The 24,950-nt window shown below is 40.3% G+C and overlaps 2 protein-coding genes across 2 annotated transcripts in view; both read left to right on the top strand.

Moving 5' to 3' along the window:
* The window catches only part of LOC134802324 (uncharacterized), a 51,842-nt gene that overhangs the window by 21,150 nt on the left and 5,742 nt on the right, over nt 1–24,950 (top strand). The window contains exons 5-12 of the mRNA XM_063774926.1: nt 2,387–2,520; nt 2,822–3,600; nt 5,975–6,073; nt 6,775–6,867; nt 8,710–8,814; nt 9,554–9,667; nt 10,344–10,450; nt 10,989–11,158. Coding sequence (XP_063630996.1) covers nt 2,387–2,520; nt 2,822–3,600; nt 5,975–6,073; nt 6,775–6,867; nt 8,710–8,814; nt 9,554–9,667; nt 10,344–10,450; nt 10,989–11,158 — 1,601 coding nt within the window. The remainder of the gene's footprint in view (nt 1–2,386; nt 2,521–2,821; nt 3,601–5,974; nt 6,074–6,774; nt 6,868–8,709; nt 8,815–9,553; nt 9,668–10,343; nt 10,451–10,988; nt 11,159–24,950) is intronic.
* Nucleotides 19,839–22,084, top strand: LOC134802276 (heat shock protein 70 B2-like). Its single transcript, XM_063774857.1, has one exon. The coding sequence runs from the start codon at nt 20,096–20,098 to the stop codon at nt 22,019–22,021; it is 1,926 nt and encodes a 641-aa protein (XP_063630927.1). The 5' UTR covers nt 19,839–20,095; the 3' UTR covers nt 22,022–22,084.

Here is a 24,950-nt window from a genome sequence, read left to right as displayed (position 1 = left end):
AATTTGTCAGAATGATCACCAACCGCGGAAAATGGCGAGAAATTACAACTAGTAACATCTGTGCCTGGTATTAGCAGCTGACCACGACGCTCTGCAAAGAGTATAACGACTGGTAGTTTAAAGTATATACTAAAAAGGGAATAAGCTACTTCATACACAGTGCATAATATTCATATGCGTAATACCTACCTTGCCTATATACCGGGTGTGGCCTGTAACACGAGCAAAGAATTAAAACATAGATTGTACTCCTCAAACGGTGACACTTTTGTTCAACAACTTTTAAAAATTATGAAGTAAGTATTTAGACTCCCTATTTTTCATACAAAATAAATATTATCTTCAATGGACGCCATCGCCACGCCATATCATTGTGATTGACGTTGCTTGTCACGCCTTAAACATAACAAAATTCGCAATACATTGCGTCTTAGAATAAACTTTAAAGTGTATTAAAAATCAAACCACAAGTTATTTTTAAAAGTAGCTGAACAAATGTTGGTCAGTATGAGGAGTACAGCCTACAGTTTAATTTTTTGCTCATGTTACAGGCCACACCCGGTATATGTCATGGTCATGCTAATCAGATGTCAAAGTCTCTTAATACTTGACTATTTGTAAACGCTCCTAAAAGATAAGATAATTCTGTTTGTTAAGATTATGTTGTTATATTATAAAGGAACTATAAATAACAGGTAATCCTATGTAATAAAATGTTACTTACTACTTATGTACATGCATAGATGTAAGTAAATTGAGGTAGATATGGTACCAGGCGCACGATCGTGAGCCATTAAATATAGGTTCCGGAACCTATATTTAGTATTTAGTTAGTCGTATGACTCGTATGGGTGACGCCAACCTGTCAAGTTGTCAATATCGTTGGATCAAATTTTAGTTTTGTCAACTATGAACGTCACACTCACACGTCTACATAAATAAAAGGTTATTGTGTACATTTTGCATTTTTGATTTTACCTATTTTTAGGGTTCCGTACCCAAAGGGTAAAACGGGACCCCATTACTATAGTTCGTTTTTAGGGTTCCGTACCCAAAGGGTAAAACGGGACCCTATTACTAAGACTTCGCTGTCCGTCCGTCCGTCCGTCCGTCCGTCCGTCTGTCACCAGGCTGTATCTCACGAACCGTGATAGCTAGACAGTTGAAATTTTCACAGATGATGTATTTCTGTTGCCGCTATAACAACAAATACTAAAAACAGAATAAAATAAAGATTTAAATGGGGCTCCCATACAACAAACGTGATTTTTGACCAAAGTTAAGCAACGTCGGGAGTGGTCAGTACTTGGATGGGTGACCGTTTTTTTTTTTCGTTTTTTTTTTTTTGCATTATGGTACGGAACCCTTCGTGCGCGAGTCCGACTCGCACTTGCCCGGTTTTTTTTATAGCATTAGAAAAAAGGTAAACAATCTTGATGTGTCTTTTAATTTGAAAAACACGTTTTAAAAATAAGTCACGGCAAATATGTAACAATTATGAATCTAATACGATAATTTATATTCTTCGATCTGCTTTCATAAGTACCTAAGTAATAGTTATTGATTTTTAAAAAGCGTTTTTAGGGTTCCGTACCCAAAGGGTAAAACGGGACCCTATTACTAATTAGGGTTCCGTACCCAAAGGGTAAAACGGGTCCCTATTACTAAGACTCCGCTGTCCGTACGTCCGTCCGTCCGTCCGTCCGTCTGTCACTGTCACCAGGCTGTATCTCACGAACCGTGATAGCTAGACAGTTGAAATTTACACAGATGATGTATTTCTGTTGCCGCTATAACAACAAATACTAAAAACAGAATAAAATAAAGATTTAAGTGGGGCTCCCATACAACAAACGTGATTTTTGACCGAAGTTAAAGCAACGTCGGGCGGAGTCAGTACTTGGATGGGTGACCGTTTTTTTTGCCGTTTTTTGCATTATGGTACGGAACCCTTAGTGCGAGTCGGACTCGCCCACCGAGGGTTCCGTACTTTTTAGTATTTGTTGTTATAGCGGCAACAGAAATACATCATCTGTGAAAATTTCAACTGTCTAGCTATCACGGTTCGTGAGATACAGCCTGGTGACAGACGGACGGACGGACGGACGGACAGCGGAGTCTTAGTAATAGGGTTCCGTTTTACCCTTTGGGTGCGGAACCCTAAAAAACGAACTATAAGGAAATTGGCGTGGGACGGATGTACTTGTACTTAGGGCATACTGAAAATTCCTGGACTGGCCACTTAGAAAAAATAAGTCTTCTCATATATCAGAATCCAGAAACTTTCAGTATGGCCCACGTAGCTACCTGTTGCAGAGCGACGAAATCGCGGAGTGAGCCACGCCTGGTAATAGCTACTGTTAGGTATATGTTATTTTTGTTTTAGACGCTATCCCGCTGTTCACCAAAGACATAGCGCTGCCAGCGGCCCTCCGCGCTTTACCCTACGACGTGAACAGTGTGATGCACTTCGGGGACAGGGACTATAGTAAGAACGGACACAGGACCATCATATTTAAGGTAATTACAATGGCGTTAGCCGGTCGAAGTATTCAACAGATGGCGCCATCATGGTAAGCCATGATCAATCCATAGATGGTAGGATCCTATAGAAGTGGTATACGCATGCGTCCGTGAGGGACAAAACATACGCAATGCGACACTTTGATTGGGTTGTGCCTGGGTACAAATTAAATTATGTATTTTTTGTCCTTATTTTTTTTCTAAAAATTATTCATTTAGAAAATATTTTAATGCGTGTTGTTTGAGTCATGATCACATTTTAATGTAAACGAGTGTACGAGCGAAACTCTCTTTAAAGGATCGTGACACGAGGCAAAAATGGGACGGTCCGAGCGAGCTGGACTTTCGCAAGATAGAGATCATATACGGCGCAGAGTGCAGGGAACGAGATCGCCAAGAGAAGATAGAACTATGCCACATGTACCCTGGCGTCCCTCTAGTCAGAAAGAAAAGATCTGTAGACTTAGAAACCACCAGAAGCTTAAGGGTAAATCCTGACATAACTCCTCCACCGGAGACAAATGTACCTAAAGAAATACAAGGCACTTTGAAAAACTTGGACATTGAAGCTGATGTCCAAAAAATTGTTGAAGAAGTCTTTAAGCTGTCAAACAAAGCGTTGATAAATGCTAGAGGGAAATACTGCAATGCGTCTAAAGATGTCCTAAGATCGGCAGGAGTGCCTGTAGACATTCATGGAATTATACAGCTCGTAGCGGACTACGCGCAGGATATGGTAGACCATGCTGTTAGTAATTTAACCTCCTTCTGCGCCGAGTCAGATTCTATTGAAAAATATCAAAGACAGAGATGCGGAGGTTGTCAAAAGAATTACTATTCAACTAATATCTACAATCGATATGCAAGCACCAAGCACCGACCAATTATTCTACAGTCTACTAAGCATGAAGGAGGTCTTCCGAAGCGTCCTTATGACCGGACGCCGTATTACTTGAGGGCACAAGAGGCCCCGAAGTCTCAAAATGATACAAAAGATGCAGAAGATGACTCCAAAAGCTCGAAGGATGGCGGAGAGCGCATGAAACGGTCCATACGCGAGGTCACTGAACCGAACAGGTGAGATTTAAATCAATAAATCATTCATGTATAATATTAGTTTTATTTCTAAGTAAGGCTGTCTTTATATCTAGCAAAGAGAATTTGGTATAGAGGCGGATTGTCAAAGTAATTTTTGTAGCCACAATCAATTTACACCCATCTTTCGCCCGCCTGCCAAAACTTTTAGAACGCCACTATGGCAGCCTATGCTCGTGAAGATGGTGACACTTTTTGACATTTAACATAATTAACAAAAACACATATCAGTGAAAGAACAAAGGATCAAAGTCAAATGGCGTTCTTAAAGTTTTGTCAGGCGGGCGAAAGATGGCAGTAAATTTACTGTGGCTACAAAAATTACCTACTTTGACAATCTGCCTCTACCTATACTAAATTCTCTTTGTATCTAGTCAATGAAGTATATTAGGTACTATTGCAAGTATTAGGTTTAATCAGAGAAAAGAAGCTTTATTATATGGTGGTTTTGGTCTCACTTTGAAGATGGTGTGCTGGATTAAAGTTGCAGATAAATAACAGTTGGTAGAGACATTGAGTTTAAAAGTGGTTAGGTATGATTATGGATAGTTCAACTCTGTTTTGCATATTCCAGATAATAAACTTTAAATAAACTGATAGTTCGATTGGGATATTCGGTAATAAATTGGCACTGTACAGTACATTGGTAAATCGAACTATAATTTTAGTATTTAGGATATAAAAACAGATTATAATTAATTGGAGATCATAGAAACATTCAAGAATGTTTTTTGTGTTCACTGTATCAGTTATTTAAAGTGAATACTGAATAGGAATGAGGCACGCTTTTTGCAATATAATCTAAATCTAGTTACGATTTACAATATCTAATTATCTACCAGAAAGTCTTAGGTAAACGCCAAAAATAGTCTAGATCATCATCATTCGCTTGCCCTTATCCCATTCATTTGGGGTCGGCGCAGCATGTCTTTTTCTTCCATACCTCTCTCTCGCCCGTCATCTCATCATTCACTTGCGTTCGCTTCATATCATCTCTCACACAGTCCATCCACCCTTTTCTGGGTCTTCCTCTCCCGTTACTTCCCTCCACATTCATTCGTAATACCTTTTTCGTCACATGACTTTCATTCCTCCGCATCACATGCCCGTACCACGCTAGGCGATTCGCTCTTACTTTTTCTACTATGGGTGCAACTTTTAGGCTTCCTCTTATATACTCATTCCTTATCCTATCCATTCTTGTCACACCACACATCCATCTTAACATTCTCATCTCCGCTACATGCAACCTCTTTTCATCCGTCACCTTTAGGGCCCAACACTCTGATCCATACATGACGACAGGTCTTATGATGGTTTTATAAATTTTACCCTTCAATCGAAGAGGCATAATAGTCTAGATAAGAGACTATAAACCTAAGCGATCAAAGTCACATTTTATTTTGCCCGATGTGCTTGTTTTACCTAAGCTTTGTAAATTAGGACCCTAAATATGTCCGAAGTCTGATATCATACAGTCAAATGGGTCGGATTTTAAATTATTTAATTTAAAATCCGACCCATTTCGTACTTTGTCACAGTGACAATCAATATGAAAGTCGCTAGAGACCTCATACTATTGTCACAGTGACAATCAATATGAAAGTCGCTAGAGACCTCATACTATTGTCACAGTGATAATCAATATGAAAGTCGCTAGAGACCTCATACTATTGTCACAGTGACAATCAATATGAAAGTCGCTAGAGACCTCATACTATTGTCACAGTGACAATCAATATGAAAGTCGCTAGAGACCTCATACTATTGTCACAGTGACAATCAATATGAAAGTCGCTAGAGACCTCATACTATTGTCACAGTGACAATCAATATGAAAGTCGCTAGAGACCTCATACTATTGTCACAGTGACAATCAATATGAAAGTCGCTAGAGACCTCATACTATTGTCACAGTGATAATCAATATGAAAGTCGCTAGAGACCTCATACTATTGTCACAGTGACAATCAATATGAAAGTCGCTAGAGACCTCATACTATTGTCACAGTGACAATCAATATGAAAGTCGCTAGAGACCTCATACTATTGTCATTGTGTAGTACAAAATGGGTAGGAAATTAAATTCTTTGACTGTATATCGTATGTATGTTAGAGTAATACCAAGAAAAGTCTGCAGCGATTTTGATAGCCCACGCAGTGCAAGTGTTATTTTAAACGTCAAACTTCTATGAAATTATGACGTATTAAATAACACTTGCACTGCGTGGGCTCAAAATCGCTGCAGACTTTCTTGGTATAACTCTAGGAAAATTGTAAAGGCCTTTAAGAGTCTCTCGTGCCTTTTGTGTCGGACAGTCCTCTAGTTTTGTACTGATAATATGTTTGATGGAAGGGAGGGTAAGAGGCGAAGACAGAAGAGTAAGTCGAACGAGAATCCCCGAAGATACTCTGAGGAGACCGAGGAAGATGAAACGCAGAGTAGCGAGGAATGGTGAGCTTATTTATAACCTTTTGAACGCCACGGATCCAGTGGCAGATTAGCCCTAAGGCCAAGTAGGCCCGGGCCTAGGGCGGCAATATATTAGAGGCGGCTGATTGTAACAAAAAATTCGCTGATGATAACAAGAAATAACTCAAAATGTAGTCAATAGTTATGATGGGTGCTGAGAAAGGGGCGGCTACAGGGCCTGGGGCCTAGGGCGGCAAAGTGCAAATCCGTCACTGGACAGATCGTCTGCGGCGCAAGGCTCGGAACCGTTTTTTTCTTCAAACAAAAAATACCGGTATTAAAGTGTTCTTTTGTTTATTATTTAATTTTTAATGGAACAATCGTATAATACGTAGTTGTTACCTAAATATATAATTCAGTCCTACGTAAAGAGCATAAAATAATTAAAAATATTGGGTTTATTCGAGTTTTTCAAAAAAACCGGTTCCGAGCCCTGGTGCGGCGCGTCATCGTGAACCTTGTCGGATATTGATACTAGCGACCCGCCCCGGCTTCGCACGGGTCAACCTTAACAAATTATATACATAACCTGCCTCAAGAATCCCTCGGTTGATATGTGAAAACCACTTGAAAATTTGTTCAGTAGGTTTTGAGTTTATCGCGAACATACAAACAGACAGGCGCGGAGGGGACTTTGTTTTATAAGTTGTAGTGATTATTAACGTGTTGTTCTTTGTAAAAAGGGGTAAGAGAAAGAAAAAACGGCCGTTGGTTGATCCTGAAGAAAACCATGACTTCGAGGGTAAGAAGTCACGTAAGCCAAAGAATAATGATAGGTAAGTAAAGTAGAACAAAAAGCAAGAAATGTTCAATTTTTAACTTAACCCTATGAACGCCATACCTATCCTGCGAGGCGACTCAGGTGACCAGAGGGCTGGCCACTATTTCGCCCAGCGTATTAGTATCGCCATACAGCGGGGAAATACGGCCAGCCTTCTGGGCACCTTGCCCGTTGACGGCGCTCTGGGCCTAATTTTTTATCTGTAGTTTTTTTCACGTATCTTAGTGTTTGACCGAAACATGTTTTTTTTGCCGAAACCGAAACCGAAACCGAATGTTCGGCTTTGGCTCTAGATTCGGCCGAAACCGAAACCGAAACCGAAACTTTTGTAGACTTGTTAAAATCGTTGAAAAAATGTCATAAAACCGCTTTTATTCACATATACATGTGATAACACATGTAGTGCAAGTGTTACTTTAAACGTCAAAACTTCTATGAAATTATGACGTATAAATAACATTTGCACTAGTAGCACTGCGTATGCTATCAAAATCATTGCAGAATTTTCTTGGTCTAACTCTATTCATTCACCAGTCAAGCTAACATGTAGATACAGGGTCAACCAAAAAACCAACAAAAAACGCGAGCGCAGCGAGCGCGAAATTTTTGGTTAACAATATCGCAAGGCTGGGTACCGATCTTCACCTGGGCCTAAAAGTCCGAAGTGCCCTAGTGAGGCGAACTTTCATGCGAAGTCAAAGCCGTGCTTCAGGCTTCAGGATAAGTAGTTAAGCACAGACTCCAACCAATGTCCATTGTATTAAAAAGCGAGACCGCAGGCCGAGCATGGCGCAGCGAGGCCAAAGGCTAAGCTGAAGTAGAGGACATGATGGAACACAAACCAATGGTAAATTGAGGTAAAAAGTGAGGCTAAGGTCGAGCAGTCGTATGAAAAACTGTACTGGGGACACTTTTAAGGGTTTTTTCTTCGTTTTAATCAATTGTCAGCTGTTTAGCTTCGCAAAATATTAACTATTGAGAAAATCAACTTTGCGGCACTAGTTGCGTTAGCCTTTAGCCTCGCTTAAAATTTGCCATTAGATAGAAAAATGACTGAATAAGTGAGTGAATAAGAGCGAAAAAGACATCGTTCGACTCGGGCCGAGCTGATACTCGGCCAACGGCTACGTGCGACAGTGCTATCTCATTCACTCCGATACAATTAGTCAGTGTGCGCGTTATAGGTATTGACAGCCTCTTAAGACTGCGTCGACCGTCCAGTGGCGCTCTCATTAGTGGAATTGTGTTTTATAATAAACCAATTAATTTCTGTACCTATACATGAATCAGCATATGTAGGTATGTATTAATATTGTTGTCCTACTTATTCCCCAACTTTTGGTCTTTGTCCGAAGTACCATTTCGTAAGTTTCGGCCCGGCCGAAAGGTTCGGCCGTTTTTTGGCCGAAACCGAAAATACAGCCGAAACATGATTTTTTGGCCGAAACTGGCCGAAACCGAAACCGAAACGGAACCTTCGGTCGGACACTAATAGTAAGTTTTATCATGTATGTACCTATGTTCATTTCTTTGTTTTTATGAATAAATTAATTTTATAATTCAGAACATTATAATGTGTATCTTTAGGTTTTTTTTTTAAATAAACAAACAATTTGTACATTTGCGGGTAGTTATAACATTTATTGGTTAACCAGCCAAATACAAAACCGCCTGGATCTGTCACTGAACGACCTGACTTTACTTGATCATGTAATGTTTTCATCTGGCATAAGGAGCCATTTGAGGGTACATTTTGTTTACTTTTATTTAAATACCTAAAGATAGAGAGTACCTATAGGACCTAAAATTTGAGCCTAAAATGCGATTGTGATGGTAGAGAACGCACGAAACCCCGAGAACAACCGATGAAGAAAGTTTCTGTAGAGACATTTGAAGAATATTCCGATGATAACGAGGAAAGTGAAGAAAAGAGCGATGATAGGTGAGAAATTAAAATGAGTTCATTAAAGCACTAGAGTTCGTCCAAGAAAAGTCTGCAGCAATTTTAATAGCACACGCAGTGCAAGTGTTATTTTAGACGTCAAACTTCTATGAAATTATGACGTGTAAATCACACTTGCACTGCGTGGGCTATCAAAATCGCTGCAGACTTTTCTTGGTTTAGCTCTACGAGATTTTTGCAGGACGATTAGTGCGATTATTACTCATTCATTATATAACGTCTGTCAAGCCATTTCCGTCAGTAGAAAAAAAAGCACAAATTTAAAAAATCGCGCGAAGGGTAAGCAACCCATAGAAAATTTGAATTTCTCGCCTTTTTTTACTGACAAAGTTGGCTAGCCAGACTCTGTAGTTATCTGTATGTAGTTAAATAATTGTTTTCCATCGTATTTACTCGGAAACGTTCGTATTTCTCAGGCTACTTCAGTCAACCTCGGTCAGTACTTTTTGTACCGAGACCAAAGAATGCCTATAGAGCTTCATCCTGATCAGTGACGCCATCTAGTTTCTTAGTAAGTAACTAAAGGTACCGGCGACGTTAATAGTTTTTAAGTGAGGTTAAAAACTGACTATGAAGAGAGCTAGTAGCACTCTATACTACTTAATTCTCTTTGCCGAGACTAACTGAAATAGCAAGACACGTTCGTACGTTTCCGTGATAATAATTATGCACTACATCTGTAATGTATATGGCTTGTAATATTTTTTTTTCTCCACAGAAATGATAAACAGAAAAAGCCATTAAAAGAGACCAGGGGGTTAAATGATGAGCCAAGTGACGAAGCACCCTCTGACGTGGAGTCTTTCGTGAAGAAACGGAAACCTGTCAAAAGGTAAGCTTAACTGTACCCTGTACAGTCATCTGCAATAATATATTACATAACCAGGGATAAGGAAACTAGAGCGTTCCGGCTTTTTCGGTTCCGTTCGGCTCAGCATTGCTCCGAGCAATTATTAGAGCTGTTTCCCACTGACGTCCAGTTTTTTGCGGGTACGGTTTTTTGCAGGATCCCGTTTTAGTCGTATAGGTGCTAATATAGTAACTTTCACACGAGGATTCTGTTTGCGGGATCCTGCATGCAAACTACAGAAAACGGGATCCTGCCAAAAACCGTACCCGCAAAAAACTGGACGTCAGTGGGAAACAGAGGGGCTACCGCGAAAACCGAAATTCGCAAATTGCGGGGATCTTACTCTTTTACTCCAATGAAGGCGTAATTAGAGTGACAGAGAAAAATGCCCGCAATTGACGATTTTCGGTATTGGCGGTAGCCCTACAGCAGCTCTTAAGGGTTGGCACAGCTTGAGGTAGGTACCTTTGCGTGCACGACCACAGATAAGATAATGACTTGAATTTTGACAACCCTAAATAGCCGAAAGGGATGTAGTGCCATAAGTTAGAAAAATATATCATGATTCGACCCTGTATCGCTGTCAAACTTCTGTTCCGTAGGATGTTTCCTTTCTGTACTATTATTTATTCTGTCACTAAAGCCTTGACCGTTTCAGGATCCCCAAGACCGTGACGTTATCAAAGGAGAACGAGGAGTTTTACAAGCAACGCAAGTGGCCGCAGGGCGTCGTCAGATATCTGATAAATAAAACCAGTACTAATTGTAAGTTGAATCCAGTGGCGTAGCTAGGCGTGGGCGAAGTGGCCTCTAAAGGGGCCCACTGATTAACAGTCCGCCGGACGGTATCGGCCTGTCAGTTAGAACAAAATTTTGACAGTTCCGAACAACTGACAGGCCGATACCGTCCGGCGGACTGTTAATCAGTGGGCCCTTTAAGAGGAACAAAGTTTTCCAATTTCAACATTCTTTATTTTTAACAGTTTTGAAAAATTCACGGTTAGTTTCAGTAGACCCTCCTAAGGCCCAAGGTCCTACCTTTAGTACCTCGTCAGTTCGATGAAATTTAAATCCTATTCTAATTGGAACAGAGTCGCTTTTGCTTTGTTTCGTTCAATTTTCCAACAACGCAAAATCAACTCTATTTCCTACACTCTTTTAACAATTAGAGTTATCGCAAAATCTATGGAGCTGTACAGCGCCATCTCGTTTACCTGTCAAATTTGAAGCAAGAAATTGTCTTAAATGTTAAGCATCTTACTCAATCAATGTATCTTTGATGGAATGCAATTATTACTTCTAGTCGATGTCAATGACCTGCGCCGGCGCCTAGGCCAAGTGAACGCCATCTTGTCATTAGAAACCTGCGTGCAGATCGAGGAGATACGAGAGGGCGACACCAGGAAACATGAGGATTATCTGGTGTTGGACAACAGCCCTGACTTCGTCACCGGCCGGGTCGGCGGGAGGCAGGTGAGCAGACGGTTGAACCGATTTTGATGAAATATATCTAAGAACCAGCGCTAGAAGACTTGCTTTCTGTACCCTATGATCTTTTATACTAGATAAGTAGATATGCCATACACTAACATATCAAGCGAAAAAAATGATGCCAACCAATGCTGCCAACGTCACGGCAGCGTTAGTTACAATTTGTTTACAACTTCATACGCAAATGCGTAAAAGAGACGGCACAATTAAAATAATACCTAAGTAAAAAAGAGACGGCTAGTGTTTGTCACTTGCGCGTGAATTTGGTAAATCAGTGATACCACCATAACACGACGGCAAACAGTGAATATGGCGCGAAGCGTAAAACTTTTAAGAAAAAGAAATATCAAAGAATAAGATGTTTGACAGAAGGTGCAAATCATTTCAGTGAGTTCTATGTGGTAATGTACTCGCTACCGAAGTAAAAAGTTTTTACATTTAGTTATGTAAATAAAAGATATTATATTATACTTATCATTGTTACTTTAGTTAGGTAAGTATGTTTTTTAATAGAATAATAATTGTACACATTGAGACTATTTTCTTTACCCGAGACACTGTGGGTTACTTAGGCGGGGTATGACATACCCAATTAGGGGTCATCCATTAATTACGTCACACGAATTTCTAGGTTTTTTTTACCCCTCCCCCCCTCCTTGTCACACTTGGTCACATTTGGCAAACCCCTCCCCCCTGGTGTGACGTCACATTTCTTCAACCAAATCGGCAAATATTTATTTAATATTTTATCAAAATATTTCTGACAAAAGAAATATTAGTAATTTTATAACTCAAAACTAATTAAGAAATAAAATTAAACGAATAAAAATGATTATCGTTTCAAAACCTTGTTATTTAAATGATAATTAGCGTATAAAATAATTTAAATACATTTTCGGTTACTGATGAAGTTAAAGTGACGTCACAAAGTTTATGACTCCCCCCTCCCCCTTGTCACAACATGTCACATTTTCTTGACGCCCTCCCTCCCCCTAAACGTGTGATGTAATTAATGGATGACCCCTTAAGTTTAATTGGTTAATGGTAATGAAACGTTCTCAAACACCTTTTTTCCCAAATTTACATAAAATTATATAGAATGAATTTTTAAATTAAAGTTTACTACTAGTCAAATCAATTTCTTCAATAGTAAAGTAAGAAACATTATGACAAAAAACAAACTCAATAACAACAAAATCCTTTATTTTACTAACAATTTTATGTTATAATAATTGTTATTGTGTGAGAAAATGAAATGCCTGACAATAAATACTAATTTTGTAGTAATCTTTGTATAAACAGCAATATACCTATTTATTTAATTGACGCGACCCGGACAATAATATGGCGAATAATAATGTTTAATTTGCCAATTGTTGTACTTAATTACAAGAAAAAATGCGTTCAAGTAAAAAACTGTAATATTAAAGTTGAAATTTATATTTCTCTTATTTGTACGACAAGCACCAAACAATGAATGCAACTTACCATGACGCGTCTGCTATGATAATCTATGTACGCAGTTGGTGCGTCCTTATAATACCTTAAGTGTTAATTGTTTTGCTTCTGATAATATACTAATCTAATTGTAAGAATTTATTAATACCATAGAGTCACCATAGTTTTTAAGTTTTATAACATTTGTACGCCAATAGGCAAAACACAGCTAGAGCTCTGTATTCAACAATTTTTACTTAAGACCTGTATCACCTGTGTTCTACAAATAAAATTTACTTTACTTGTCATTCTCGCTGATAAGAACATAAACTTATCTCTTTCTGTCAGCCGGCGAAAATGGCGGCTGGGTTTATTTAATTCAAGATTAAACCGAAGAAAAACGGATTATTTCAGCTTTTACTTACCAATGATATGTGACGCCGTCAATTTTTTGCGTTTCCGCGGATAATTTGAGCATTTCAACCTTCGAGCAACACCGGCTTCCGACACATCGAGCAACACCGGCTTCCGACACATCGGAAGGGAGGGGCCCAAGCGATATCTCACCGTACAAATCTTTCTGCCATTTTTCGCGGGGGGAAAGGTGCACACAGTCGCACTTCTCACACACTTACATACAAAATCCAATCTGTAATGACGACACAAATACATAGAAAATGACACTCGTCAAAGACAAATCTTGCAAACCTCGATCTCTTTTTGTGTACGGACGAGTGACAAGTGTGGACAAGTGTCACAACACGCACACTAACACATTTTCGTTGAAGTATGTTATTGTATTCTGAGAGATGAGAAGTCGGATTTGTCGCTCGACCGATCCGCAATTTGTACTGAGCGAGCAAAATCGATAAATCCAACAATTACATGAGACTAAAATATAATAATTGTGTTTGAATGTAATTAAACGTATGATATGTAAAAAAAAATATTACACGTGAAATGTAACACTTTCTCTTTGTAAATTTGATGTCCCCGACCTCTTTTTATAACAAAAAACCGAGCAAACAGGCATTTTTGTGCAGCAGTGTTCACGCGCGCATCTGGACTCGGTCTAGTGAAAAATCCAAGTGCAACTAGTTTTATTACCCGCGCTAGATTAGATTGACGCGCTAATCTTGTACCTCGGCAGAGGGGAAATAGTGCGAATGCCGCCTCCGAAGATTTCAACATAACGCAGGTCGGCATTTTGTTGCTTAATACACGTTATTTGTGGAAAAGTATTAACCGGTGTACACCTTCGCGCTTGCGTTAGGCAGACTGAGACAAACTCGTACACATGACACGAGGTGAGTGCTTCAATTTTGGAACGTGTATAACACATCTTGTATAAAAGATCAAAGATTACATGCAACAATGTATAGCCCCCTCCAGACTATGCGCGTGAATCGCGGGCGAAGCCGCGAACGCGAGTGTGGAGTCGATTTCGCTGTCTGCGAAAATCGACTACACACTTGCGTTCGCGGCTTCGCCCGCGATTCACGCGCATAGTCTGAAGGGGGCTTATTCAAATAGTAGATTGTATTCATTGTATTGCCAGGCGTGGCTCACTCCGCGATTTCGTCGCTTTGCAACAGGTATAAAGGCCGTAACAGACTATCGCACCGCACCGCGATCTTGGAGCGGTTCTAGGAATAGCTCGTACTGGTGTGGGCTTCCACACTATCGCACCGAACCGTCAAAACGGTGCGATCCTAGCTTACAGACTGCCGCACACGTGCGCCAGTGTTGCCAAGTGTTCCATATTTCCGTGTTTTTCGACGTATTTTTGCAATGGAATCCTTTATGATTGAATTTAAATTAATGTGGTTCCGCTTTTTTAGAGGTATATGAAGGGCGCGAGGTAATATAATGCACCTTTTTCCATAAAAATCTTAAAAAATCTGTGTCTTTTTAAAGCACTGCTTCCGCATTTTTGTTATTTCATCGACTGGCTACATTGCCGTCCACTGTCATAATTTGAAAATGACAGCTGTCAATCGAAGTGCGATGGAGCTTACACACTAGGGAAATTGGTGCGGAGTCAGGGGTGCGAAACTCCTGATTTCGGTCAAACTCGGCTCCGCTCGGCTCAGCATTGCTCCGAGCAATTATTAGGGTTGGCACCACTTGACTTCCTTTTGCGTGCACGACCACAGATAAAATAATCACTTGATTTTTGACAACCCTAAATAGCCGAAAGGGATAGTGCCATATATTAGAAAGGGACGGCATGATTCGACCCTGAACCGCTGTCAAACTTCGTTTTTGTAGGAAGTTTCCTTTCTGTACGGTAGTACTATTAATTATTCTGTGGCGGAGCGCACCAGTATTATTATTCCACTGTCATAATTTGAAAATGACAGCTGTCAATCGGTGCGATGCAGCTTAAGCCTCCTCCACACTCGTGCGCGAATCGCGGCGCAAAGCCGCGAACGCGAGTGTGGAGTCTTGAACGCAGACCTGCGAAATCGACTCCACACTCGCGTTCGTGGCTTCGCCCGCGATTCACGCGCCTATGCGCCAGACTATTCTGGAGGGGGCTTTAGACATCGGTTAGACATCGGTTCATAGATATAATAATATACAGAGATACCTTCCAAGTGAGCTGTCAGTGGGACCACTTTTGTTTAGTGTACGATTAACAATGTGGCCCACCTTGCTGTAGCTATGTCGATAAAGTCATATCGATAAACTATCGATATTTCTAGCAATTTTAATTTTACTTCAAAGGTTTAACGATACCTAAAATTAAACAAAAACGCTTTTATTCTTTATTGTGGTTATCAGATCACAATTTTATAGTCACTCTCCAGCAGGGAACCAAGGGAAAGTTCAGATATTTCATTAAAATACATAAATACCTACTAAAATAGGTGTTCCGCAATAATTGAATTATTTTATTACATTATAATTATTTATAATATATTCATTATCCATTAGCATTTCAATTATGTTTATGTTTAACGAAGATATTGAAGCTTCAATTAATCGCTATTGCGTTCCGCTGTGTAGCGTTTATCGATATATAACATGATTAAAATCGACTTTTCTCATCCCTAAAAGAGCACACATATACGTTTTTACGCACACATACACAACCTGGGTCTACCTAAAAAGGGGACACCTGGATTTGAAGTCCATCTTGTCAACAGTATGGTTGTCCTTTTTTGACAAACGGCATTTTTAAAAGAGCAAGGAGAGAGAAATGATACTAGTTGCTGCGCCGTGAAAGAGAACAGACAGCGTTGGGGCCTTGCATCGGTTACACGCTAATTCTGGCGTCAGTTCAGTCCATCAGTCCATTCGAGTTTTGATTGATGCCAGAATGATGGAAAATGTACACGGTTACACGATCAGTCCAGACTGACAACAGACTGATAAAATTACGACACAGTCGCCGTTTGGACACAGAACGCAACACAGTCATTTAGTCTTGTCTAAAGCGCCCTCCAGACTATGCGCGTGAATCGCGGGCGAAGCCGCGAACGCGAGTGTGGCGTCGATTTCGCAGATTGTTCACGCCTTCGCGCCTTGTTCTCCGTTTTTTGTCGGTATTTCGGCCCGCGTCAAAGGAGACGCGAAGCGCGAACTTGCAAGACTCCACATTACAAAATATTTTGGCTCCTCTGTGGCAAGATACATATTAATTATATTGTGATATATTATATTAAGCAGCTATATTTTACGGTTTTACAATAAAACAAAATGGAAAAACAGCTAAATCACGTATGATGCCATAGATAACTAACAGTTAAACTCGATCAGCTGATGCTTTTCCGCCATATTGCCGCAAACCAAACTGCGAAATCGCCGTGAAGCGTGCGAGTGTGGAGTCATACGTCAACTTCGCGATATGTTCGCTCCGCGACGTCGCGCCGCGATTCACGCACATAGTCTGGAGGGGGCTTAATATGGTGACGGACGCGAGAATGACACGAACAGGTTACACGATCAGTCTCCTATCAGTTTTCTGTCATTCAAAATGGACTGACGAATATTATATAAAAATTTAAATTTTCATCAGTCCAGACCATCAGTCCATCAGTCCGCGTGTTACACGATAATTCTCCCGTCAGTCTGACCAGACTGATGGACTGAACTGATGCCAGAATTAGCGTGTAACCGATGTCTTACACACTAGGGAAATTGGTGCGGAGCGCACCAGTATTATTATTACCTGTCAGTTGGTGCGACGTGCATGCCCACCGCACCGCTATTAATAATAATTACGTGCGATGGAAGCCTACACACTATCGATAAATGCGCCACACCGCACCAAGGTCGCGGTCCGGTGCGATAGTCTGTTACGGTCAGGCGTGGCTCACTCCGCTATTTCACCGCTTTGCAACAGGTAAGTAGCTACATACAAGTACATCCGTCCCACACCAATTTTGGTGGCTAGCCATAAGCCGCGCGTGGCGCTGTCGCCACCTAGCGGCCATATCTGTCTTAATCGTAAGCTAGGGTTGCCAGATCGAACGGCGCTATTATCGGGAAACAATATATTTTTTTCGGGATTTTGGGACTTAAGTCGGGAAAAAAAAAATAGAGATGCCACGATTGCCACGATGCCATGATTCGGCAACTATTCGGTATTCGGCCTATTCGGACACTTTGCCCAATATTCGGTATTCGGCCGAATGTTGCCTACTTTTCGGCCGAATACCGAATAAATAAATAAAATAACCAAAAACTAGTTATATTTAATATTTAAAATGTATTCTTGGAAAGTAGTTAAATACGAAGGCACGTTTTTGAGCATTTATTGATTACAAAATATTTTATTTTTATCATGGGTCTGATTTGATTGACTCTAATATACATTCATTAATTCTGTTCAACATAAAAATATATCTTAGCAAACGTAGTGCTTTGATGGCGAACAGTTTGCATAATAATTGTGACTCAAAATGTTCGCATGTCATGCCGAATATTCGGTATTTGGCCGACAGAGGCGCCGAATATTCGGTATTCGGTATTCGGCCAAATTCACTATTCGGGGCATCTCTAAAAAAATACATTCAAATTAAAGTAATTGTATTAAAAACAACGATATTTTACATTATTGGCACTACGTCAGCTCGCTTGCTCGACGACAGTTCGGAACTTGAAATTATTGTTTTATAACGTGAAGCTGTTTTTCGGGACAGTTTACACTTTGTCGGGAATCGGGAACACGTGCTAAAAATCGGGAGAATCCCGCCAAATCCCGACCATCTGGCAACCCTAATCGTAACAGACGCGTTTTGTTAGAATCTTCTGTACCTAGTACTATTACTTATTCTGTTGTATTGCCTAACTCCACAACGCGCGCCAAATCGAAACCCTACGCTCGAGTTCACAAACATATTATATCTTTACAAGCCAACTTTCCAAAAATATATATGAAGTCAGGTCGTTCAGTGACAGATCCAGGCGGTTTTGTATTTGGTTGGTTAACCAATAAATGTTATAACGACCCGAATATTTATAAATTGTTTGTTTACTTTTATTTTAATATCTAAAGATACAGGCTTGTAGCTAAGATGCCAATTGTTTTTGCTTTGCGCCGTAGCGAACGAAACATTTTCACAGATGATGTACCTACCTATTTCTGTTGCCGCTATAACAACAAATACTAAAAACAGAATATAATAAATATTTAAGTTGGGCTCCCGTACAACAAACGTGATTTGTTTGCCGTTTTTTGCGTAATGGTACGGAACCCTTCGTGCGCGAGTCCGACTCGCAATTGGCCGGATTTTATCTAAGAACATTATAAGAACACTACCTTTAGGCCCCGTTCGCACGGCAGCTTTTTCAACGCGCGTTAAAAAAGCGTTTGAATGACGCAAATGGATAACCATGTATGTATTCACACGAAGGCGGTTTTTAAGCGCGGCGCTTTTTTATCGAGCACTGTTCGATTTTCGGAGTTGAGCGTTGGCGTCAAATTGAATAGAGCATACGGAACTCCGTGTATCTGTTCTCACAAGCGTTAAAAAAGCGCCGGCGCAGCTGTCAGTAGGCTGTCAAGGGTCAATTTTTGGTGTCAATCGTCAAGATTATTATTAGTTTCACCTTAAAAATGTCAACTTATGCTTACAAATTCCTGAAATATTCAAGTTATATTCAAATAATACGTCGTAATAGCAAATAAAGTATGGCTTTGCTGAGATGCGTACGTGGCAGTACGACTCACAAGTGATTTTTAAGCGTTCATATGAACACAAATATTGGAAACGGTAAAAAAGCGCCAACGTTTGGTTTTAACGCAACGCTTTTTAAGCTGTCGTGCGAATGGGGCCTTACGTCATACTTGCTTGTTTTATTACACATACTCGATACGGACCGTAAATCTTAACTTTCGACCTATAGCTGTAATGTATTTTTACAATTCAAAAATATTCCATTCGAATGTGTCCCATCCCATTTCTCGTAAACACTACAAATTTCTAGTAAGATCCTTTTCATTTAGATTAAACAAAATAAAACCGTAAATAAATAGCAATAAGATCGTTACAGAACGTATTCCAGATAAGGATGTTTTTGCACAAAGTTGGCCTTGAACGCGCCCATTCGATTAGTGCGAGCGAGATAGCAAGCAAACAAATGAACTCGATCGTTACGAGTGTGAGCAAGATAAGAGATACACGTGGTTTTTGACGGGATGAATGAACTGGGTGGCCAGTATTTAAAATTAATCTTGGATTCTGGAATTTTATTAGTGAATGTGCTTGTCTAAAAATGTTTAATAAAATACATTACAAATAGCTTAATAAATATAATATGTTGTATAGTATTTATGGTAATTATAATTATAAATAACTATTTGGGTGATATTAAAAATGGAAACTGGGTGCTGAAATTTATGTTTGGTATTTACATTTATTTTATTGTTTATTTTTTATCTTTCTAATTAAATATTTATTATTCTTTGAGAGATAGTGTTTTCCAGAAATCAGTATAACGAAGCACAGACAATAAATTTAATGCCTATACTAGGTCAATCTAGGTTTATTAAATTATTATTATTTATAAATCAAGCTAAAACTAAATATACGGAGGTTACTTGAGTTGAGATTCCCTAAATTAATAAATTTCGCATCAAATATACTACTACTTTATTTACGTAAAGATAGTAAATCAAGTATATTTGTTGTTTCGTTCAGTATACTTAAATCCGTAAAGTAACAACTTTACATGTAATTTTTATTGTTACGTGGCTTACCTATTTAATCCAATTTTGAATAGAACATAATTTTGATCAATCTTGTTTCATTAGTCTGGCAACCCAACACTAGAAGTTTCTACCACGTCTGCTCTCTGATTGGCCGGAACGTTCTAGAAAGCGAAAATTCTCGATACCCATTGGCCGAGAGTATATATACAAGGACCGCGCGCCGCCGGCTCTCAGTTTAAATTCCGAAGGACGTTTGGATACTTTGTGTAATGAAATTCGTTAAAACTTCTTCGCGGTTTTTTTAAGTTCGCGTATTAAATATGGTGGCTATAGGCATCGATTTGGGTACAACGTATTCTTGTGTAGCGATATGGAGAGAAGGTTTAGTGGAAGTGATAGCGAACGAGCAAGGAAACAGGACAACGCCTTCTTACGTGTCTTTTACGAAGAACCAGCGCCTCATAGGAGAAGCAGCGAAGAACCAAGCACCTTTTAACCACTGGAACACGGTTTTCGGCACGAAACGCCTCATTGGACGTCGCTACGATGACATAGGCGTGCAAATGGATTTACACAACTGGCCATACGTAGTTTTAAATAACAACGGTAAGCCAAAGATCCTAGTAGAGTATAAGGGTCACAAAAAACAGTTTGCGCCGGAGGAAATAAGCAGTATGATAATTTGCAGGATGAAGGAGTTTGCCGAGGCGTATTTGGGAGAGAAAATCAAGGATGCCGTTGTGACTGTTCCTGCTTATTTCAACGACGCTCAGCGACAAGCAACCAGAGCCGCAGGGGTCATAGCAGGCCTCAATGTACTGAAGATAATAAACGAACCTACGGCGGCAGCGTTAGCATATGGATTAGACCAGAATTTAAAGGAAGCAACGAATGTACTCATCTACGACCTAGGGGGCGGAACGTTGGACGTATCAGTTTTGAGCATAAATGAAAACTCAATGTACAAAGTTAAAGGGACCGCCGGAAATACGCGATTAGGGGGAGAGGATTTTGACAACAGATTAGTAGCTTATTTTGCAGAGGATTTTCGAAAAAGATACCACACGGATATAGTAGCAAAAGCTAAAACTATGAGGAGATTGAAAACGGCAGCTGAACGTGCGAAAAGGGCTTTGACTTCGGCTTCGGAGGCCTACGTGGAGATAGAGTCTTTGTGCAACGATGTTGACTATCAGGGAAAAATAACCAGAAATCAGTTTGAAGAATTATGTTCAGATTTGTTCAGAGATACCCTTAAACCAGTAGAGAAAGCTCTAGATAACGCTAAGGTTAATAAACATGATATAGAACATGTTATTCTCGTCGGAGGGAGTACTAGGATTCCAAAGCTAAGGAGTATGTTGATTGAGTTCTTCGATGGAAAGGCATTGACGGCATCTGTCAATCCTGACGAAGCGATAGCTTGCGGTGCAGCTATACAGGCCGCTGTCCTCAGTGGAAACGAGCATGAAAGATTACAGGATCTACTTCTAGTTGACGTAGTGCCATTAACATTAGGAGTGGAAGCGGCTAGAGGCATGATGTTCCAAGTTATAAACAGGAATACTCCAATACCTTGCAGAGTTACCAAAGAACTAACCACATTGGAAGACTATCAGACAGCTATGACTATAGAAATATTTGAAGGAGAAAGAACGCAAACCAAAGATAACAATCTATTGGGTTCTTTTGACCTTAATGGTATACCTCCCGCCCCGCGAGGCATAGCTAAGATAGATGTAACTTTCGACATCGATTTTAACGGAGTTCTCAGTGTATCTGCTCAAGATCGAAGCACAGGCAATATAGAAAGCCTAGTCATAAAAAATATTGACAGACTGAAGCAGCAGGAAATCGAGAAGATGGTGGTCGATGCTGAGATATTCAAAGAAGATGATAAAGAGGATCGCAGGAGACTAGAAGCCAGAAATCAATTAGAAAGTTACATTTATAGTGTCAAACAGTCCGTAATCGATAAAGTTGGAAATTTGACACCTGTAGAAGCGACTACGATGGTGACAGAATGCCAAGAAGCATTGACGTGGTTGGAAGGAAATATGGACTGTTTTCGAGAGGAGTTTGAGGGGAAGATGTCAGAGCTGTTAAGGAGATGGTCAGGAGTTATGAAGAAGATTTATGGACAAAGATGGAGAGGTTCCAAGAGGAAGAGAACGGACTCTGGAGGGTCGGATGGAGTTCCACCAGCTACTATTGAAGAGATATTTGATCTAAACTTTACTTTTTAGTAAGTTTGGAAATATATTTGGTATGTTAGGTGCTGATACGTTATGCGAGATCTCAACTGTAGCACATTTTTGTGTAGAATTAGACGCTTACAAAACTCCAAGTAGTGATTTGGGGTAGTAAATAGTACAAATACAAGTAGGTAGATTGATATTCAATCTACTGAAGATTTGTATTGCTAAAGTATCTATGAATTTAGAAAATGTAGTTTCGGTCTAAAAATAACTACCATTTAGTAGCAAAAAAATATGAAATGTGAAATAGGAAGATGGTATAATAAACGAGAGTTGGATGCCAAGTTTTTTACTTTGCTCGTTTTGTTACTGAAATTAGTTTTATGTGTTTGTGATTTTCTCTGTAAGACTTGGCTGTGAGTGAAATGTGATATTACTTAGGATTGTTGTCATTTAAACACAAATTAAAGCAAATAGTATAAATACTATTAGAAGTTTAGAACAAATCAAATTATTTTCAGAAGTGTATGTTAAATATTTTCTTAGTAGGTATATGACATTTATTTCAGTTTATAGTAGTATAAATATTAGAAAAATAATAGCAATGCCCTTCTCAAATAAATTGTATAAGTATATAGAAGTAGCAAGAGAGGATATAAAAAATAATAATAAGTAGGTATAATGATTTTGTAATGATACTGTTACTATTATTACAATAAAAGATTTCGATCTGGTGGTTGTTTTATTTAATTAAATTAAATTAAAATTAATAGTTATTTGTACAACAAGAGATCAAAGTTTGATATTTCTTCGAGTGCTTATTTTAAGTCCCGTGCAAGCGAAAGATTCTATAATAGATTCACGAGCGTAGCGAGTGAATCTAATTTAGAATCTTGAGCGTAGTAAGGGATTCAAAAGCGCACAAGATGTAAATAACTTTGATCTCGTGTAGTACACACAATTTTTCACCCTAAGCAGTGAGAACATACCTAGAGGGACAGAGATAATAGAACCCAAGTATATCGAACTTGTATTAGACCCCGCATGTTGAAATGACATTAAAGGTCACTTGAATGTCATTTTGTCTCACTCAGTGAGCAAAATCGCATTTTGCTCACTGAGTGAGACATACTCAGTGAGCAAAATGCGATTTTCTCACTGAGTGAGACAAAATGACTCAGTGAGCAAAATCGCATTTTGCTCACTATTTTTAAGAAGCAAAGTACCCTTGTTCGAGCTGCTGAGGTGAAAATATCATTTATTATCAGGCAACTAAGGCCCATAGATACATACCTTAATACAAACTAACATACATACAATAGTAAAAATCTTATAAGCTAAAAATTATTTCTGCGACACGGCGGTTTTCAGTTGTGTCGCATGTTCCGGTGTAGGATTTGGCAGATTCCCACGGAACCGCCGAAACACCACACCCTTCGGCCAGAAGTCCGCGCTCGCGATGGTTTCCAGCAGCGGCCCCGGCACGCGCACCACAAAAGAGCTGAAGTGCACGTAATGGCGCGATCGCAGCTGGAACACTTTCAGCTCGTAACGGGTTTTCTTGCGAACATATTCCACCACATCGTCAGCCGTGGGCGCCGTGGCGGAAACGTGCAGGCGCGATACATATAGCGCCGTATTCGGCGTGGCAACTCACAGGCCAGAAGCAATATCTAGCTCCGCGGCTTCCTCTCCTTCGACGCCTGTGTGAATCCTTTTTCGGCGCGGGGTGGCTTCTCATTACGAGAAACACGTTCAGGCACCCTCGAAGGTGCTTTTCTTCGTTTTGCAGCAGCAGCGTAATCGAAACCAGGAGTCGCTGATACACCAACTGGAGCAGATGACGGCCCGACGAGACGCGGCGTGCGGGGTGCGGGGGGCGAGTCAGCGGCGGGGACTGGCGTCATATCGCCCGTTGCTGACCCAGCATTGCACACAATTGCACGCGCATCACTACACGAGCCTAAGTCAGTGGCCTCGTGTGACCTACATACCGCAACAGTATCACGGAGTGTCACTACCTCGGTACGAAGTTCACAAATGGTGTTATTTGCGACCTCTAACTTAGACTGCACCTTTGCCAGACTCTTCTTCAGGAATGTTATGTCCTTCAGCAGCCTGGTGACGTCGACGTGATCGAAGGTAACCGGCGGTAACCGGTCTAGCCGCTTCGCAACGAAGGCAGGCACGTCGTCTGGATCGGTCTCCTTTAACACTTTAATTATGTCCTGAAGACTCTTCACACCCCCATCCCTCCGACGGGATGGCATCTGGTCAGTTTTGCCGAGCGTCTGGAAGAGCAGCGCCTTGCCACTGCAAATGTCGTCTTCACTGAAACTTGATTTGCAGATCTGCCTGATGCTGATTTCGTCCATGGTGTCTATGGCATTCTGTACGAACGCCAGTAACTCATTCGCTACGAGTTGTTGCGAACCCATTACGAAAAAATCCGGGCAGCGACCTAAGTCGCGCCGACCGCGAATAAATTATATTATTCGATATCATGCAGTAATGCGCGTCCGATTCCAAGCACGCATAGCTCTGCACTCAATTATGTCTAGTGAAACTGAATATCCTCCCCTCCTCGTTTACTTCTTCCTGCAGTCTTTTTTGCAATACAGAAACAGTTAAATATAGAAAAGACGAACGGACAGACGGACAGACGGACAGCGGAGTCTTAGTAATAGGGTCCCGTTTTTACCCTTTGGGTACGGAACCCTAAGAAAGAGTAAAAGTTACTTTTTGCCGGGCGTAAGTGCTGGTTTGAGTTCCGAGCAAGCAAAACAGCTCAAGGGGAAGAAGAATCACGAGCGTAGCCAGTTACGTTAACTAACGATAATAATGTCAGAATCAGAAAGGATGGGCTATACGCTTCTTCTGCTCTACCGACTTTCTGTAAATGAAGAATGAAATTAGACGTGCGCGCCGATCGAAAAAAATCAGGCGGCGGCGCGCCACGAAAAAATCCACGGCGGCG

This window comes from Cydia splendana, chromosome 24 (genome assembly GCF_910591565.1).
Source record: "Cydia splendana chromosome 24, ilCydSple1.2, whole genome shotgun sequence".
NCBI lineage: Eukaryota > Metazoa > Arthropoda > Insecta > Lepidoptera > Tortricidae > Cydia > Cydia splendana.
The sequence above is the reverse complement of the archived record's forward strand: the minus strand, read 5'-3'. Positions and strand labels throughout refer to the sequence as shown.

Bases quoted from the DNA above. Each gene is read 5' to 3' on its own strand.
- LOC134802276 (XM_063774857.1), top strand. From the start codon at position 20,096: ATGGTGGCTATAGGCATCGATTTGGGTACAACGTATTCTTGTGTAGCG.